This window comes from Crocodylus siamensis, chromosome 3, assembly GCF_052110815.1.
Source record: "Crocodylus siamensis isolate JL-2025a chromosome 3, ASM5211081v1, whole genome shotgun sequence".
Classification (NCBI taxonomy): domain Eukaryota; kingdom Metazoa; phylum Chordata; order Crocodylia; family Crocodylidae; genus Crocodylus; species Crocodylus siamensis.
This window is the reverse complement of record NC_143397.1, coordinates 100,192,653-100,211,033: the sequence shown is the minus strand read 5'-3', so window position 1 is coordinate 100,211,033 and position 18,381 is coordinate 100,192,653. Positions and strand designations below refer to the sequence as shown.

Genomic DNA, 18,381 nt, shown 5'->3' with positions numbered 1-18,381 from the left:
TAAGTTCTAGTTAAGCCAGAAGTACTAAAAATGTACAAGTTTGAGCATAGACAGACAGGGCAATGAACTCTCCAGCAAAATAAGGACATGGTTCACGCTTTGGGTATAGCAGAGGCTACACAAAAATGAAACATGAGTATTCTAGATAAAGAAATCATCTTTTAATACATTTATTGGTCCATTCCTTTAAATTAATTGAGGTAAAGAAACAGTGTATTAAAAATGTACACACTAATAGTTAACAAGCATTACAAATGATTTACCTCAAAGTGTTTTCATCAATACTAGTTTTGTAGTAAACAATGCACAGAATATGTGTATACAGAGATATATGAAAAAGGAGAACAGAAACATGCCAGCACCTCAAGTCAAGGAGACAAATTCATATCCCACAAGATTTTAGGGGGAAAAAAAGCACAACTGTTAAGTTTAGTTGAAGGCATGAAATAAAACCCACTCCGATCTGTACATCATCCACTAGCTAATTCACAAAACACAAATCTTCACAGCTTTCATTGGTTCCTAATGATAGGCAAAATAATGGGAGAGTGACCAGAGTATGAAGAATAAGCCAAGTTTCTATAAAATTAGTGGGTTTTTGTTTTGTTACCGCAAGGAGTCATAAAATACAGTATATAGTTTGGACACCTAGCTAGTGAGTTACTAATCTTCAGTATGTCTGTACTCACCGAGCAAGAAGGGGACAATTTTTAAAGTGTGCTGGCAGAATTCAATTTCATGCCAAAACAGTTGCCAATTTTTTGGCATAAAACTCCCCTGAATGTGATAGGCAGCTACAAGTGCAGGCTCATAGGAAGTAGAAGAGATAGGACAGCGTTGACTAGGTTCCACACACAGCAGAGATAGGGGAATACTCTAGTTTGCTCACTGTTGCATAAACCAAAAGCAGCAGCATCTATTCAGATGCTGTGCAGGTAACAGGTTCCAAATGCTGGATCTGCATGACTACTAGAGCCCCATCCCAATGGAAATCAGTGCTGTAGAGGTTTCAGCTATTACTAGGACTATAAAATCACGACCCGAGCTATTTAAGTTCAGGATGACATTGGCACCCTTGACTTGTATACATTTTTGGCATTTACTCTCTCCTAGAGTGACTTATACAAAAGCTTGTAGCTCTTTAAGAGCTGCTCTCGCTAATGAGTACTGTCTGCTTTTTAGTTTGGGATTGATTCAGAAAATACCGTTAATTATAAACTTATTTCTATGCATCAGAGCCCTGGCAAAGTGATGTGTGTCAAGCACAATATTGATTTAATTCCTTACAAATCAAAAAGGTGCCCAAAATACATTTTAAATATTGATATTTAAGCCTTCACATTAAAGAGACACAAAAGGTTCCCCCCCCGATGGTCTCTAGTTTCACATTATCAAAAATATATTTGGCAAATATTAGCAAGATCTTTCCCTTAAAAAAAAAAAAAAAAAAAAAAAAAAATACTTCCCTCCTCAAATGTTCTTCATTTGTTTGTAGTAAAAAGTTTTAATATCAAAGAAAAAACTGTCTTTGTACCTTTAGTGTTTAAAAGGCAGCTGAACATCAAATGAGTTTAACTAAGAGACACAGCATGTGTGCCCACACAGTTCTGCACGCACAGACAGTGGGTCAGAAGCACCAGCTATTGAAGGCCAAGGTTTCTATTACTCACTTAAGATTGGTTTAACAGTCTGCAGCAGCATTAAAATTTTGCATGATTCCTTCAGCTATATGGGCCATTTGTGAGTAGGGCTCAAATCTGCCAACATACCACATGAGCAATGTTACACGAGCCATCCCATTCAGTTTAGGGGAAATTGCTCATGTATGTGAAGCGTATACAGAACTAAAGGGCATCAAGTAGCATATACTGTGGACAAGTGCTACACAAAAGCATCACCACAGAGCTCAAGAAATACTGCTATAGCAGTGCCAACTCCAGCTGTAGACCTTTCTGATGTGATGTCAACAGCTGCTATTTGTTCCAAATCACATGCAGTGGTTGAGATGCAGACCATCAAGTGTCACTTGGGGATGAGCCAAGTTGAAAGCTGTTTGCTAATGCATTAAAGCCACTCAGCAATTTCTATAATTAATATAACTTGTCCTGATAGAATTTAGTTTGCCTCTCTCATATCTTATTCCCTCACATTCTGCACCTTGCCTCCTCCCCACAGCCACATGGACACCCTCCTCCAGGATGGGCACCACATTATGAAGAAGCCAAAAATGATTTTCCCAAGGAAAGTAAAAGATGAAGGTATGGCACATGTACACAGTACCAGCAGTTATTGGATGAAAGAGCCTTAGGCAGTGGAGCTGCCTGAAGTGCCCTCATATTTAAAATTAGAGTCTTATTGAGGAGCAGTTTGTGTCTAAAGTTCTCCCACGTTTATTGCAACAGTCAAAACCTAGTAAGATTATGCAGACTATATAAAAGACCCACAAAAACAAATAAGCCACAAAAAGCCTCAAAACATGTACACCAGGACAGAATAAGAAAACCTGTGCTAAACAGCACTTGCCAAGGTGGGCTAGTGTCAAGAGTTGCAGCAACCAAACAATTGCACACATCAGAAGTGACAGAAGCAGCTGGCCTGCTCACTCAAAAGGACAGGCAGCTGTGGAACTGGGAGACGAGGAGCAAATTTAATGCTGTGGGAGGGTGCCAAGCCATGAGTTCAGACCCTAGTGTTAACCTCAGGCTCACAACAAAAGCGGAGGGCAAGCCTGCCATTTGGATTCTGCAGTCTAACCAACATGGAACACTTATTCCATTTGAGCTAAATAGCATGTGTGACACCAAGTTCACATATCCAGACAGTAGCCCATACAGTGCCCTGAAAAGGAGGTACTTAAGTGCCCATTAAGAAGAAAAAAATTGTGCAACAAGGTTGCTCTTCGATGGATTTATACTTGGTTCTCTCAGTAGTTGTTTGAATTCTTGTTTTCCCCTACATTTCTAGGTGGTTACCACTTGTAAAAATAATAATAAATTTATGAACCTTTGGGTCTGAAGTTACCAATAGATACTATAGGAACTTCAGGAGAATTTGAAGCCTATACGATAGAAGGCAGAGGTGGATCTAGCACATGCACAATCAACCAGACAGTTTGACAGCCTCAACCTGGTTTCCAGGGCTGAAACATTTGCTATTTTATAGAAGTTGCAAGTCTGCACAGGATCTTAATAGTTGGGATGAAGTAACATCCTGCCCTTCACCAAATTTCCCAGACTGGCTTAAGCTAAATGTTTGGAAGGGGGCAGGGTGGAAAACAAGCAAGTAAACCGAGCATCATCTGCAGCCAACTACAGTGACAGCTCAGAACTTCCCTTCCAAAGTTTTAAAAGGTTCTTGCCACTTCAGACATTGATTTATACAATCATTTTGCTTGGCTGTAAAGTTACATGCTCAACTCTAAGGCACCAAGCCCAAAATGCCTTTACAAAATCCCACGGCCTTTGAAGAAAGTGAAATTCTTACCTACACATTTAAGTGGAACACCACACCACCTTGGTACCATAATCTTTACTCAAAGGCTGCAGTGTCCTTTGCCAATAGTACCTTTTAAGCCATTATGACAAAATTGAGACCAGACACGCTGCAACTATTTGCTCCATTTTTTCTAACAAACTTGAAAACAAAAAATGGAATGAAAAGTTGATTAAGTTTATTCAGCTACTGACAACTCCATCCCCCCCAATCGTGTTCTCGTTTAGAAAAGCCTTTGTTTGCTCATCAGAAATGCTGCTCAACTAATTGTTTTATGAGAGAACAGCATTTAAAAAAAAAAAGTTAAATATTCTGCCTTTCCCCTGCACCTCAATATCCTAACTGAGGAAGGCAACTAGAAAAATTCCTTTGATTTAGTCAAATTTGGGATTCCCTGGGTTTAAATGATAATTCCTATTAAAACTACAGGGCAAATAGCCAAGAAAGGCAGAACACCTTTGCTCTAATTCAAAGCCTGATGTTATACCAATGTTTTGGCAAACAGACAAGCCCCCCCAGATTGCTATGGGTGAAAAAAAAGTGCAAAATACTGAGATTCTTCATGCACTGCTAGATCAGATCATCTGTAACCAGTCTTGGCAGTATTCCTTCCTTCAGAAGGTATTAAGGCCACCAACACCAAACAGGAGGTGGATATGCAACATGGGGGTATTTAACTTACTATTCCTCCCACCTCAACATCTTTAAGGCCAGTTTCACACATGCACAATACTTGGTATAGAAGCAAGCACTTGATATCTTTTGGCTGCTGAAAAAAAGAAAGGAGGTGAGAATGCAAGAATCCATCCTTACTACAGTGGAAAGCTCGACCAACTCAAGCCAGAAGAACACTGGATTCTGCTTAGACACTTCCAGAGTTAAAGCATACAAAAAAAATAATCATACCCTTTTTGAGCTAGCTTTGGAGATGGAGAACTGCAAGTAAACACCTGTCTGTTTGCACTGGATAGGACAGAGCATAAATTCACTTCCACTCTTTGATCCCTAAACCTGTCCCACACACACATTACTTCATGTCACCAAGGTAAACAAATGAGCATGAATATTCAAGATGAACCAACAGCATGCCACACTCACAAGCCACAGTTCATGCTTGCATCACAAGCTTTCCGCAGGAGGTGTCAGTATAGTCTCTCTAGGACCAACTCAACTCCCCCATGGAGGAAGGAGTTCAGCTCTAGGACTGCTTAATCCATAGGGAATTCACAGACAGTAGCCAAAAAGGCCTCTCCTTCCAACCATTACCTCTGCATCCAAAAAAAAAAAAAAAGTTACAAGGAGTGGTTGAGGAGCACTGTTTCATAAAAATTAACCCTTATTTATGAAACAAGAGGATGGTAATAAAGATGTCATATTGGCACCTTGCAGTAGAGTTTTATTTTCATCTTTTTAGTGTTCCACTCATTAGTTCCTTCCAGGAAAAAAAGAGGTAAGTTTTCGTTATCAAAATCCCTGTGAATTTCTATTACGATCCCAGGATCATACCATAGGAAGGAAAAGGAACCGTTCAAGGTAACTCAAAAGATGAAACACCAGTTTAAATACAAACAGATGAGGAAATTCAAAAACTGCTTTCAATGGGTCTGTTCCAAACTGAGCACAGCTGGCATTTATCACAACAAAGTAGTGCATTGGATAGTTCCAGTATGTCATTTAGTGGTACTATGCACATATGTGGCTAGAAGGGTCCATGAAGGGGCTTCTTATTTGGTCTCTGGCTTGTCTTGTAATAGTGGTATAATTGATTCCCACGCCGTAAGGCACTGAAAAAAAGAGATGCAACAGTAAGTTTCTAGTTACACACTACTATTCCTTCATTCCAAGTCTCCATCATGTAAAGGTACACCATCTCAAAAGCATGGTCCTGATCACCAGTTGAGCAACTTATGAGTTAAGCAGAGGATTTCAGAAATTCCAGATAGAGTCATTTGCCTGGTCTGCCATGGCACAATAAAATGCATTGATGTGTTAGTCATTAGTCTAAACCACTGGCAAGTTGGGAATTTCTCAAGATACACTTAAGAAAACATAATATTTGCCTTTCCAATCTTAAATGCTACATCCTATGGCAACTGCAGCCTCCATAGTGTCTTTAAAGTGTTATTTTGGGGTAAACAACTTACTAAAAACAGCTTTAAGCAACTGATGGAGGTCAGCTAGCAGGGAGGCTTGGCAGAGCAATGGAGGCATGAAAATCGCTCCATAGTACAAGTCAGCCTTTGCCTGCTGGAATGGAGTCTAAGCAGCAACCAAAGAAAAATAAAGAAGTGAAGCCACAAAGAAAAGATGCAAGATTAGTTTAAACTACTGTTTAAAAGTTGAATCAAGTACAAGGCCATTTGTGGAGCTTTTAGTTCTAGCAAGCTGAATTCACCAGTTACATTCTCTTTTAGAGAAGGGGGTTGGGACAAACTCTCATTACAGATTTTAACATTTTACTTGAACCCAAATATTCTCTCTGTCCTCACTTGCCAGCACCTCAAGGTTTCAGCAGCACACATCCCAGAGAAATATCACAGAGGATTTAGAGAACCTACTCCCTTTAAAACAAAAAACAAGATGACAACCACAACAAAAAACACCCAAAACAGATATATAGGAACAACTATTGAAATGTGTAGATTACAGGGTTAAGCTTCAGATCTGAGATGTGCCAAGACTCATTTTGCTCTTAGGGTGTGATACTGTAACTTGCCAAGTAAGTTACTTAAAACAGTATAGACCTTTTACCATTGGATAATGAATTAGGCAACTAACTTGCTGCCACAATGGGGACTCCATGAGCTATAGGCTAGAGTGAGAGACTGACAGACACCGCACCACTGTAAAAACTGAAAGATTAATCCCAGCATGTATATGGGGTTGAATTAAGACTATTACTCCTCCCTCCCCCACCCATTTGCTGCTCCTGAAGATTACCAGGACATACAGTACATTTGGATCCTACTATACTAACTTAGTGAAAGTGTTGGCAGAAAAAAGGGAAGATACCAAGACTCTTGATTATAAAAGGCAGCTGGTTTTCAGGTGCATGTAGAAGCATCAAACCTGAACAAAGAGTTGGGGCATCTCAGATGGTAACATCAACTACTGGGTTACCAGCATCACTGGGGTAATTCCACTGCCCTCATGTTTAGCTACTGTTTTATGCTCAGATCAGTCAGCGGTAATGCTAAACACTGGTAGCAGCTCCAGGATGACCCACAGCAAAAGTGGGTTGCTCCTGCAAGTGAAGCTAAAAACCCTCCAGGGCCAATACCATTCACTGCAGTGCAGCACTGGAGTGTCAAAGCCATGCCCCTAACCTCAAGGTCAGAGGTTACCAATAGTAAACTATTAGTGTTACACAAACTTGGGGTGTTACCTTCTCATAGTACTGGATGTTTTTGTCTGCCATTCCCATAAGCAGCTGTCTGAAGTCTTGGCGTTTGCTGTTCTGCCATCTCTCCATGTCTGCTTTCAGGTCAGCATTGAAGCATTCTACGCGGTCCTGACATTTTTCCACATCTGTTGGCACCTGAGAAGAGAAGCCAGACTTCTCAGCAATGCTACAGTTACTTGTTTTCCATCCTCCCCATCACTGGGAATGTACAACTTGCATACATACCACCGCACAACTCAGTCCTTCCATTTCTTTACCTGAAATAATTTCTTTCAGGAGCTGTAACTGAGTGGCTCCAGGAGAGGCTGAATAAGAGGATGAAACAGGATGAGGTGCCAAGCCAGAATCTGCTTCATTGTGGAACAGGACTCTTGCAGGGTGAAACAGAATCCCACTTAGGTAGGTAGGGTAGGATCTTCTCTCTTCCATTCGTGCAAAGAAACATAAGTTTCCTTTCATCTTGTTGGTAGGGGGTGGTTTTTTGTTTTTTTTTTGGTGGGGGGAGGGCGGGAGCAGGAAGGAGGGTTTTAAGCTCTTTGGGACAGGAACTCCCTTGTTTTAGCTACTGCTTAGTAAGAGTGTGTGAAGCAGACCATAGTTCTATTCTGATTTCAGCCTGATTCAGGGGACAGCAATTCAATTTTTTGATTTGGATCACTGTCCCAATTCAAATTTGGCCGAATCTGAAGATTTGATGCCGATTAGGAGAATCAGCAATTCAGACATACACAGCTTTCAATGTTTTTCCTACATCCCTTGAGGTAGGAGCTGCGGCTCGTGAACGCTGCGATGGTGGGGTGGATGGAGTATCCCACAGGAGTGCAGGGGAACCTCCCCCCCTTGCCCTCCAGGTTGGCAATCAGCTGCAGGTGGGACCCTGGGTGTCCCCCCCAGACCCAGGAGACACTAGTCACCAAGCTGGGGGGTGAGGTCTCCCACGTGCTCTGCAGCAGACCTAGAAGTGGACAGGAAGTGCTTCTGCTCCACTGCAGAGCACACTGGGGACCACCCCCCCCCCATGCTCCCATGGGACACTCCATCTGCCCCACCATCTCAGTGTTCACAAGCCACCTAGACATATGTAGGAAAAAACAACACAAAAATACAACATTTAAAACTGTGTCCATGTCCGAATCATCAAATCTCTCCGACTGAATTGGAAACCTCTGAATTGAATTTGGAGAAGTTCAAGGGCCTCCAGATTTGAGTCCCTGTTCCCCCAAGCACCACCAGGAGTGACCAGGAATAACGGTCACAAGCTGGCAGAGGGTAGGGTAGGTTAGGTTAGATATCAGGAGGCGCTACTTCACGGTCAGGGCGGCTAGGGTCTGGAACCAGCTTCCAAGAGAAGTGGTGCAGGCTCCTACCTTGGGGGTGTTCAAGAGGAGGTTAGATGCACATCTTGCTGGGGTCACTTGACCCCAGTACTCTTTCCTGCCATAGCAGGGGGTCGGACTAGATGATCTGCTCAGGTCCCTTCCGACCCTAGAAACTATGAAACTATGATTTGGAGATTCAGCCACTGAACTGAATCAGTGATTGAAGCTTCACAGACTGCTTGTGACAACAAAACTGGATACATGGGCCCTCTGTACATTGGTACGGTGCAGGTAAATAAGCAAGCAAGTTCTTGGGGAATGCGACTAAACAGAAAATGAGCTTTGTTTTTTTATGAAAAGGTCTTCTTTCCATCTTACTTCCCAGTAATAGTTAAGGATTGAAGTCTAGTACATGAAAGTTCCACATACGGACTGTATTTCTAAATAAAGAGCCCAGATGTAGGATTCCTATGTGGACCAATGAACCCCAACAGAATTGGGGAACTGCCTTCATTTTTAATATTCCCTACTCACTTAAAAAAAGCCCAGATCTATAGTATATGGGCCAGTTGAGTACAAAGCTCTCCAGAATGCAGTTAGATGCTGGCAACCCTTGGGCCAGATCCAGCCTGCCAAGCAATTTCAGTAAGATTTGCATCTGGCCCACAGACCAGTATTGTAAGTAGGAGAGGGTGAGGAAGGCACCAGTGCCTCTACCTGGGTACTCCCCTTAGCCATCCTGCTCCTATTTTTTCCTGCAACACCACCTGCAGTTCCCCCCAAAACCCTGCACCGATCTTCTTGAAACTTGGCAGGCTTCATGATTTCAGCAGAGGTACTGTCTCTGCAAGTTTCATCCAAAGCAGACAAAAAACAAAGTTATAGATACGTCATTGGCTTCCCATTATAGCCTATGGCCAGATCTCCGAGTTGGCGCTGAAGCTTCGGAGCCGCTACAGCTGGATCAAAGCGGAAACCTGGTCTGGAGCTCCAGATCGGATCCCCGGCATCCAAAGTGGCTGGATCGAATAGCTCCCTACTCACACAGGCCTACAAATCATAGCATTCCAGATAAATACAATACTAGGATTACTGTGATCCACACTGACTCAAGGAGTGACATTCTATACTGTAAATACACCAAGTGCACCATAGAAAGCACCCCCAAGACAAAGACAGAAACATGACTCATATTTGGAAAAGTTTTGGTCAAATGTTTAATTTACCAAATAAATAAATAAAAATTCAGATTTGGGTTGACCAAAATGACTGGAGAGCTCCCCATAAATTCATCAAGTTGTTTCAACCAAAAATATATTTTTAAAAAAAATGTAACATTGTTTTGTCATTTGCCAGGTAAACAAAAAACAAAAAAACACCTTCACCCCCATAATTTTGTTTCAGAATTTACCTAAATCCACCCCTGCTCAGGTCACTATTTTTCCTTCTGCTGAATTTATCATTTGTTCCAGTCTGGTGGTGGGAACTAACAGCAAGGTTATTAGGGAAATAAGCTTACCATTCACTTCAGTGGGAGTAGTAGGTTTGAACCTTCCACACAGGCACAAAAAAAGCCCCAGCAGCCTTAACTAAAAAAAATACTGGTGACATGAATGGTCTATTCAGGGATACCAAACCACTGGCTGACAAGTTTAAGCTAGAACATCTGGCAAGGAGGAAAAAAAGTACCATCATTAAAAATCAACTTCCAAATAAAGTTGCCTTGCTGTTGCATCTCTGTAGCATCACTAGGTGATACAGGAATATATTACTCCAAGTAGGGGAATCATGCTCCTTCCAAATCAAAAAAGGGGGAGTTCTAAGAAAAGGAAAGGATTATACAAAGAGTCTCTGGAAAATCATTAGCAGAGTTCTACTGTTAAAGTTTGGTGCGACTTGCAGATGAATTCTCACTCATGCTATATTTGTCACTACTAGTCACCTACAACCCCATTTATAGACTTGTACCTTGAGATGGCATTTTAGGCCAGTTTAGTTCAACTTGTTAAAAAACACCCCAAAAGAAACCCCCACCCCTTATGCTCATCTTGGGTTTAGAGAATGGCTAGCTTTAGTTACGTTCCATCCCTTTTACCAGACTCAACTAGGTATTTGTATTCTTTAGTCCTCAATTTCTACTGGTTTCACTACTACAGATTTGAGGAAAAAAACTAGTTAAACCAAAATGCAAAGTCATCTGTGTAGGGGAAGTCTAGGGGGAAAAAAAAAAAAAAAAACACAAAAACTTTACTTCAGCTCCTGTTCCAAGCTCAAGTTCTTTGCAGAGCTCTTTAAATATTTGATAAAAGAAACTCATTTGCCAGTCTGGAATGTTTAACCCACACTACTGCCAAATCAATCACTAGTGCAGAATGGCGATAAGCAGAATGACTTCCTGGCATATTTTAAAAAGGCAAAAAAGAGTAGTAGATGGGGGGAGGAGGGGTGTGGAGAGGAGGAGGAGTAGAGGGGTGTCAGGCCTCCCCATGGGCCTGAATTCTGCAGTGGGAAGTAGTGGCAGCTAACTTTCATTGCTCTGCTGTCAGGTTTCCAGAACCAGGGGAGCCCTGCAGGTCTGACTGCACAGACAGGGCCAAGCAGGGAGCTAAGTATGGCAATGTGGGGTTGGACCCTGGGACATGGACTGGTCCCATGCCACTTTTGTCTGTGCAGCCAGAGATATGAGTACTATTAGGGGAGTTTCCCCATTTAAAAAAAAAATGGCCATCTTCTGTTTATAACCCCTTTAGGAAGCCTTCCACTTTAGGCTGCAGAAGTTCCAGTCTCTGCTCTAACAGCCAAGCTGCCTCTCTGGCTTGGGCAACTAACAGCCTCTGTATCAGCACCTCTACCCCCACCACTCCCTCCTTAAATGGGGAAGATGGAGAGAAGGGGAGAACAATATTTGCTAAATCTCACAGAAGTAGTAGTAACATTTCGTCACCTGTTTGAGTAAGTCCCTCATGCACAGCACACTTCAAAAATATATACATTTCTGGCTTAGTGCAGACTTCAGACGAAGCCATAGGACTGATGTGAATGGGCAGAACCATGTCAATAAAGGAGGATCTCAACTTTAAGCTCAGCCAAGATATTCAAAACCAAATGAAAGAGGCATGCAACACTTGAAAGAGTAGTCCTCGATACAATGCCCATTCCATCACGTAAACAGGTCCCATGCACATGCTTAGTTATCTTTGCCAGGTTCTCAGGTCTTTCTGCTTCATTTTATCCTGCCCTATTAGCTCTCTTCAGTGCCAACGCTTTCAGCATATTCAGTAAGGTGTTTAAAAAGATGGGGGGGTTCAGACTGCATTTGCTAGACCTAAAATACAGTTTGCTCGCCACCAAAAAAAAAAAAAAAAAGCCCATCACAGCACTGCCACTACCACCAGCAAAGTGATACCAATTTAAGCCAGCTGTGTGAACCCACTGCTGAAACCTTTAACAATTTCTTCCCCCGCCATCATCTTTGTGACAGGAAGATGAAGGCCTCAAATGATCCTTCATAAAAAACAAACACCCCCCCCCCACACACACACGGCAAAAAATTAGAGAGATGGGCAAAACACATTTGCAGTTTCAACAAGTCATTTTGCAAAATGGTGGTTCTACTAAACAGCTACTCAAACACATGCAGAGACATCAGGGAGTGCTGGCTGACTGCATTCCTGGGAGGGAAGATCCAGCAGATCCCACTAGTACATAAACAATGCACAAAGAGTTCCTACAGACATGCAGCAAGGCTAGCCCAGTGCACTATAAATCCAGTGTGTCAGAACAGACTTAATTTCTGCACTTTAGCAGCCTCCATTAACACACTCCAGCCTCCAGTGTCATATGCATCAGCATCCCCGTACTGAAAAATGGAGGAGTCAGGGCATGTTAAAGTTTGTTCAGTGAGTTTTAGTTCAAAACACCCCACTGCCATTTTTCAGTGCGGGAATGCAGATATGCTTGATGCTTGGGTGCTTTTAATTAGCGAGGCATGCTAATTGAGGCAACCCCCCTGCCTCCTGGAGCATGTCTATAAAATGCCCAAAGTTCCTTTAATAAAGCAAAAAGTTTTCCACTGCCTCTGTTCAGTAATAGGAATTCTGAAGCTTAAAAAGGGGCTCTCATATTCACAGCATTGCTGTCTAAACAGGGGCTTCCAATCTGTGAGCCCCTGTTTCTACTTGGATAATTCAGTGGGTTTCTGTGGCAAGAGCAATTGATGATTATTCTTCAGATGATGTCGTCAGTACTCCATCAGGAATGCATTGTTAGCCACTATATTTTCCATATTTGAGAAGTCATGCTAACCTTTAGAGCTCTAGTTCTTCAATATTTTACTGACCAGAAAGGTATCAACGCAGCAATGCCAGAAACACTATAGTACCAGACATTTTGCTGAATCCTAGGGGACTGGGGAGGGGAGACGACAGTAATAACAGGTGGGTCTAGACTTTCCTGGAAGATCCACAGAAGAGGGAACATAGAAAGAACTGAAGGCCCCCACCTCCTACTAAGCCCCAGTGTTGCAGGAAGCATACAAAAAATGACATCTAACACCTCCACAGAGGAGAAAGGACCCAGCAGGACATGGGGGCCATATACCCATGTGAGAGAGTATTTACACTAGTCTTGGGAGGAGTCATGTAGAGATATGCAAGCTAGGCTTAAAAAACATTAAATCCAGGTGCAATTCACCCCCACTGGTAGGGTCTTGGCTGATGGTCAATTCAGTGGCATGTTGTCAAAATTCCACTGCCACAGAAATCAACAGGGCCTTCACTGTTAATGGGATAGTTTGCTCTGCTTAAGATTTAAGGCTCCACAAGTTCTGTTCACATTTGAGGATCTCCGAATCCACAAAAGGGCTGTTTTGTTTTTAGTTTAAGAACAAGAACGATTTCAGTGAAGTTCTGGGTACTGCATTACCCCCAAAGGGGGCAATACAGACCGCAGGTTGAGAATGTCCATTACAAATCTAGTGTTACAATATACAGACCACTGGGGTTTGCTGAGCTACATACACTCTACTAAATCCAGATCTGGAAACAAGCCTTTAAGAGGATCTACGACTTATTGAGCGTCAGGTGGGATGACTATGGAGCACTAATCCACCTTGAAAGTCTATAGGAACTGGATCACCAACGAAATTGTTGTTATTCATTCAGTGGTGCCTAGTTTTCATCTCAACATGGGGAGGGAATTGGGCTTTTCTACTGGAAGCATTGAAATAGGAAACAGCATCTATTGAAGTCATTGGAAGGAAGGTGCTTAGTTCCACTGGAAGTCAGATGGAAGGCTGACATGCCCAGCAGGAGGCCATTCAAATAAATGCCTTAAAAATTTCTCCCTGTTGTTGAAACAAGACAGTGTAGATTAGTTGCTCTTTTTCCTTCAAATCTTGTTTCAGGTAACTATTCTTACCTTTATAAATTCTTATTAAGCCTGCAAAGTGAGTGACTGAACCAGCTAAAGATTTAAAATTAATTTCTAGCAGAGTTGTGCACATGGTTTCCACCCCTGTGATACCAAAATGTGATAAGAGTTTGTTAAACAGTTGTAGACTATATCTAGGTGAATGTGAGCAGTCAGAATTCTTCATATTTTAGGTTTTAGCCATATTACCACCACTAATGGAAGTTTCTTCTTAAAAAAAGAAAAGAAAAGAAAAAGCTTAGTCTCTGCAATGGTTTATGTATTTTTTTTCCTGCCACTGTTTGCATCACTTCTAGAACTGGATGACCTCTCAAGAATCAATTGATGTGGAAGAGGGACTTGTGTTCTACAAAATAACTTTGAGAATGATGCTTTCTGGAGTTTTATATTCCTAGTAGGGTTAACCAGGGCATCAAGGTCAAGAACTCCTAATGATCCAAAAATAAGAAATCTGCAACAGTGGAGCAGACTGATGAAGAAAATACTTCACAATGGCTGCAAAGGCAGAGGAAGGCTGCAGCAGAATAGAAGCCTTCAGTTGTCTGGATTCTCCTTGCCATCAGGTTAAAGTTTCCTTCCTGCAAAGTATTGTGTGGTTGCTGATGCACAATGGCATCCCCATGTTAAAGACTACATGTGCACGTGTCTTCCTTTAATAGTGAGTCCTATGGTGATGGGCGAGTGGTGGCAGGGTCAGGTGCTTGTGGCTTTAGGTAAATCACTAGTCATGGATCTACATATAGCAGCAATGATTGCATGATGGCAGTTTTGCACTTGGAACCGAAGATAAGTATAGAATTTAGCAGCTGCAAATCACAACTAAGCAGGCCTATTTAGGATCCATTCTGCTCGCCTCTGGAGGAAGAGGAGAAACAACTACGGAAAACCACATCCTGTAATGAAGGTTTTAACTGAAGCATCCAAATCCTGGGTGGACAACCAAAGTGACCAACAGAAGCAGAGAACAGCACTCATAGCCAAGGAACTTGCACGATTTGATTAAAGAAAAAGAAAAAAAAGACACTATTGTATTTAGTGAAACCAGAAGGCACAGGAAAAAAGGAGCTGCTCAAAGAGCATGGTGATGGGTATACCTTTCAGAAAACGAAAGCTGAAAGACATGCACAGCATAGGCTTTACTATCAATACCAACATTGTTACCCAGATGCCAAAATGCAAATCCTGTAATACCCTCTAGTGGCTGAAGTGAGGAAATTTCCTGGATACTTAATTACTGTAGACAGGTTAACAGAGGACCAGAGAATTCTTTGCTAAAAGCAAAAAAAATAAAATAAAATAAAATAAAAAAGTTTAAAAGGAAGTTGTAACAGCACTAAGGTCATAGGGCAGGGGGCAGGGGAATGCTTATCAATTTTTGCAGGTTGATGAGTACACTTTCTTACATCCCACAAGTGATAAAAAAGAAGAAGTTTCCTCACTAGCATGCAAAGGAACAATTATTCTTTAAAAAATGCTTGACCCAAAGTATAGTGGAGTCTTTTCACTTATACTTCAGTGGGTTTCAGATCATGTTTGCAGCATGACAGACTAGTAGTGTTCCCCCACAGGGCCTATCCAAAGATTTCTTTGCTGTAGTGATGTAACTACAGGTACAAGTAGATTTCACCACCACCTCATCTCCCTCCACATGCTTAGCCCATTAGCTTTTTCTCCACTGAAAATATCCACCCATCATCACTGTTTGTTCTCATTGAGGCCAGCTTATAAAATGAAGAGACACTGTTCCAGGTAAGAAGTGGCAAATCGCTTTTGTTCGCTATGTTTCTTAAGCAAGTTCTCAGCCAAGACTGACACAAAAGTGCCACAGGTTTGGTTTTTACTGAAGTTTTTTCAAATGCTAACCTTTGGACGGTCTTCTTTTTTCAAGGCCATAGCTTCCAATTTTGCTTCATACTCTGCTTGAACTTGGTCTCTCTTCTTCAACACATTCTAGAGAAAGAAAAAGCACAAAGGTTGAAAGCAGATGAGGGTAACTCTCCTTACTGCCCCACCCTGCTAGAGACCTCAGGCTGGATATAAGTTGACATGTCACTTGAGTCAGAGGTCAGCAGTGAACAGCAGATTTTGGTTTTATTTTGTAGGTATTGCAACAGAGACTCTAGGCTGAACCATTTAGCTTGGAAGCAGGTGCAAACTAAGATTTGTGATCAGTAGAAGTGACGCTGAAAAGCCAAGACTAAGTCTTGCAATTAAGTATCTTGGCAAAGGTTGCACTGAAAACTAACTTCTCTATTCATCTGTCGAATCACCTGCAAAAACTGAACTGGAAAAGAAAGGTTAAGTGAGAATTCAATCTATAAAATAGAAAAAAAACCACTAGGCAATAAGAGAAACAAAGTTATACACAGTTGGCAAGCAATCTTCTTCCTGAAACTATGAGCTTCTGCTGGCCAGGTGACAATAGTTTCATGACTTGAAGGAGTGACCTAAAAGGTCATGTTTTACTTTGTTGTTAGAATGTAAAGGTGGGGGCATGAAAGTTTTGTCCAACAATGGCAAAAAAGAGTGCGCATTTTTGTGGAAGGAAAAAATGAACGCAAAAGAAACCCAAAACAAACTGCACACACTTTATGACGACTTGGCTAAGCTACTTGGGATCGTTAACTGACCTGGGAGAAATAAAAGACAAGACCACTAGTCTTATGTCATATGTAAAAAAGCCCCAGGATCACCCAACCACAGTCCTATTAAACACTGGATGTCCAGTCACAGATTTACATGCAAGAAGCTACAGCATGATATATGACAGCTTTGCAGGTATAGATGGGAGCTTAGGACACACCTATAAAAACACATTAGTTGGGGGTTTGTTTGTTTTGGGTTTTTTTGCTTACTATATTACTACATTAGTATTAGCAATTGTATGCCAAGACAGTTGCTAAACATGGGCATTAAAGTGCATACTTTGCATGGAGAGGAAAAATAAGTTCTGGGAGATTTCTTATCTAGAGGATAAGCTCCTTGCTTATTCCTTTGAAAAGCAAGCCTCATGCCCTACTGGCCCTGCTTTTATAAAGTCACATATCCTGCAATGCAGAGGGCCAAGCAACTGGGTCAGGTGAAATCACTGAGAAGCTAACCTAATTATTTTGGCCTCAGCTTTCAGTTTCATAGTTAGTAGGGTCAGAAGGGACCCAAGCAGATCATCAAGTCCAACCCCTTGCCACGGCAGGAAAAAAGAGTACTGGGGTCAAACAACCCCAACAAGGTGATTGGCTGGCTCCTACCCTGGGGGTCTTTAAGAGGAGGCTAGATAATTGCATTGGCACAGAACATCTACCAAATAAGCAACAGCCTCACTTTAGAAGCCTTGCTCTCATCTAGTTCCATGGAATGAAAGAAAGATTTCATAGATTTCCCTGTTCCTGCCCCCTATGCACCAACTGTATACAGTATTGTGAAAGTACTGACAGGCAGTTAAACTGGTTTTAAAAAAAGCTACCTGGAAGGTTTCATAAGTGCCTGGGGAAAAAAAAAGGTCAAGTACTATTTTGAACTAGTTCACAGTAAACCATGTCCGTGTCGTGTGTGGACAACAAGTATTCTGTGACAACAGCCGAGTCAGTTCATCTTCAGACATCCCATGCCACATTATTCTCTCTTTCCTACCCCAACCCCACTAAAACTAGCCACTGTGCAGCCAGAACTCTAGCCTTCTTATGCCCACCTTTAGTTTTTTGCTGAAACTTAAAAGATCCCTTGCACTGCTTAAAGAGAGAGAGTCATCTTTAAACAGCTGGCTCCATCCTTACTCCCTACTCTACCACAGCTCTTCATGCCCTCCAGATCCTGTGAACTAAAAAGGGTAGGTCTAAGCACTGATCTCTGCCAGCTCCCTCCCCTCACAACTCTGAAAGTCAGGCAAGCACACTGCAGACTAAAAACTTCAGAAGCCTGCAGTACTCTTCTACAGTTAGAGTTTTGCTTCTTATAAACAGAAGAGCTTTATGCAAAATGCCGAATGCTTTAAAAACTTAGTGGGCACCTCTACACGTGCACTTTTACTGAGTAGTAAATTTAATCTACTGCACAGTAAGCATCACCATCTACATGTATGCGGCAATTCAGCCCATGAAGACCAATTTACAGCACAATTGGATAGTCCAGTCAGATACTGGAATTAGTTTACTCTGGTTCAAATCACACAGGAGTTTATTCAGTTGCATTAGTTGTACCCAGTTAGAGGGCATGTATCACTATAGATCCAGGCTACTGCTGTTCTTACGATCCCATCAGCCCATCTGTTTTGCCCTGGCAAAACACTTATCCTCCCTACCTGCAGAAACCTGGGAACAAAACAAGTGCGGTTTAAGTGAAGTCCTGGGGAAAATACTATGCACAGTGCAAACAAAGTTACATTTGAGGAATTGCCCCCTAAAAGACAAGCAAACGAAACACACCACCGCTAATTGCTGGTTTCCCCAATCACTGGCTTTCCTTGCTAACTTTCATTAAAATACCTTAGTATGGAGAACACATGCCACAGCCTGCTTAGGCATAAGCAAAGCACAGTAAGGTTAAACAAGCAAAACCGATTTGGAGCCAGCAACTGCTACCTGTATATTGAAGTCCATAAAGTAAACCTAAATTAAGCCAGGTTCTCTGGGACAGAGTGCTCAAGTGAAAGAAGTGTACTTCCTTGGATTTTGTAAAATTGAGAAAGAGACCTTCACCTCACTATTTGAGGAAGCACAGTTCTAGTGCAACCAGCTTCTG

The 18,381-nt window shown here is 41.9% G+C and overlaps 1 protein-coding gene across 1 annotated transcript in view; it reads right to left on the bottom strand.

Annotated features, from left to right (window-relative positions):
- Positions 1 to 146: 146 nt before the first annotated feature.
- SNX30 (sorting nexin family member 30) overlaps positions 147 to 18,381 on the bottom strand; it is a 67,308-nt gene continuing 49,073 nt past the window's right edge. The window contains exons 7-9 of the mRNA XM_090038863.1: positions 15,508 to 15,594; positions 6,878 to 7,030; positions 147 to 5,276 (exon numbers count right to left, since the gene is read on the bottom strand). Of these exons, the coding sequence (XP_089894989.1) occupies positions 5,217 to 5,276; positions 6,878 to 7,030; positions 15,508 to 15,594 (300 nt within the window). The 3' untranslated portion in view covers positions 147 to 5,216. The remainder of the gene's footprint in view (positions 5,277 to 6,877; positions 7,031 to 15,507; positions 15,595 to 18,381) is intronic.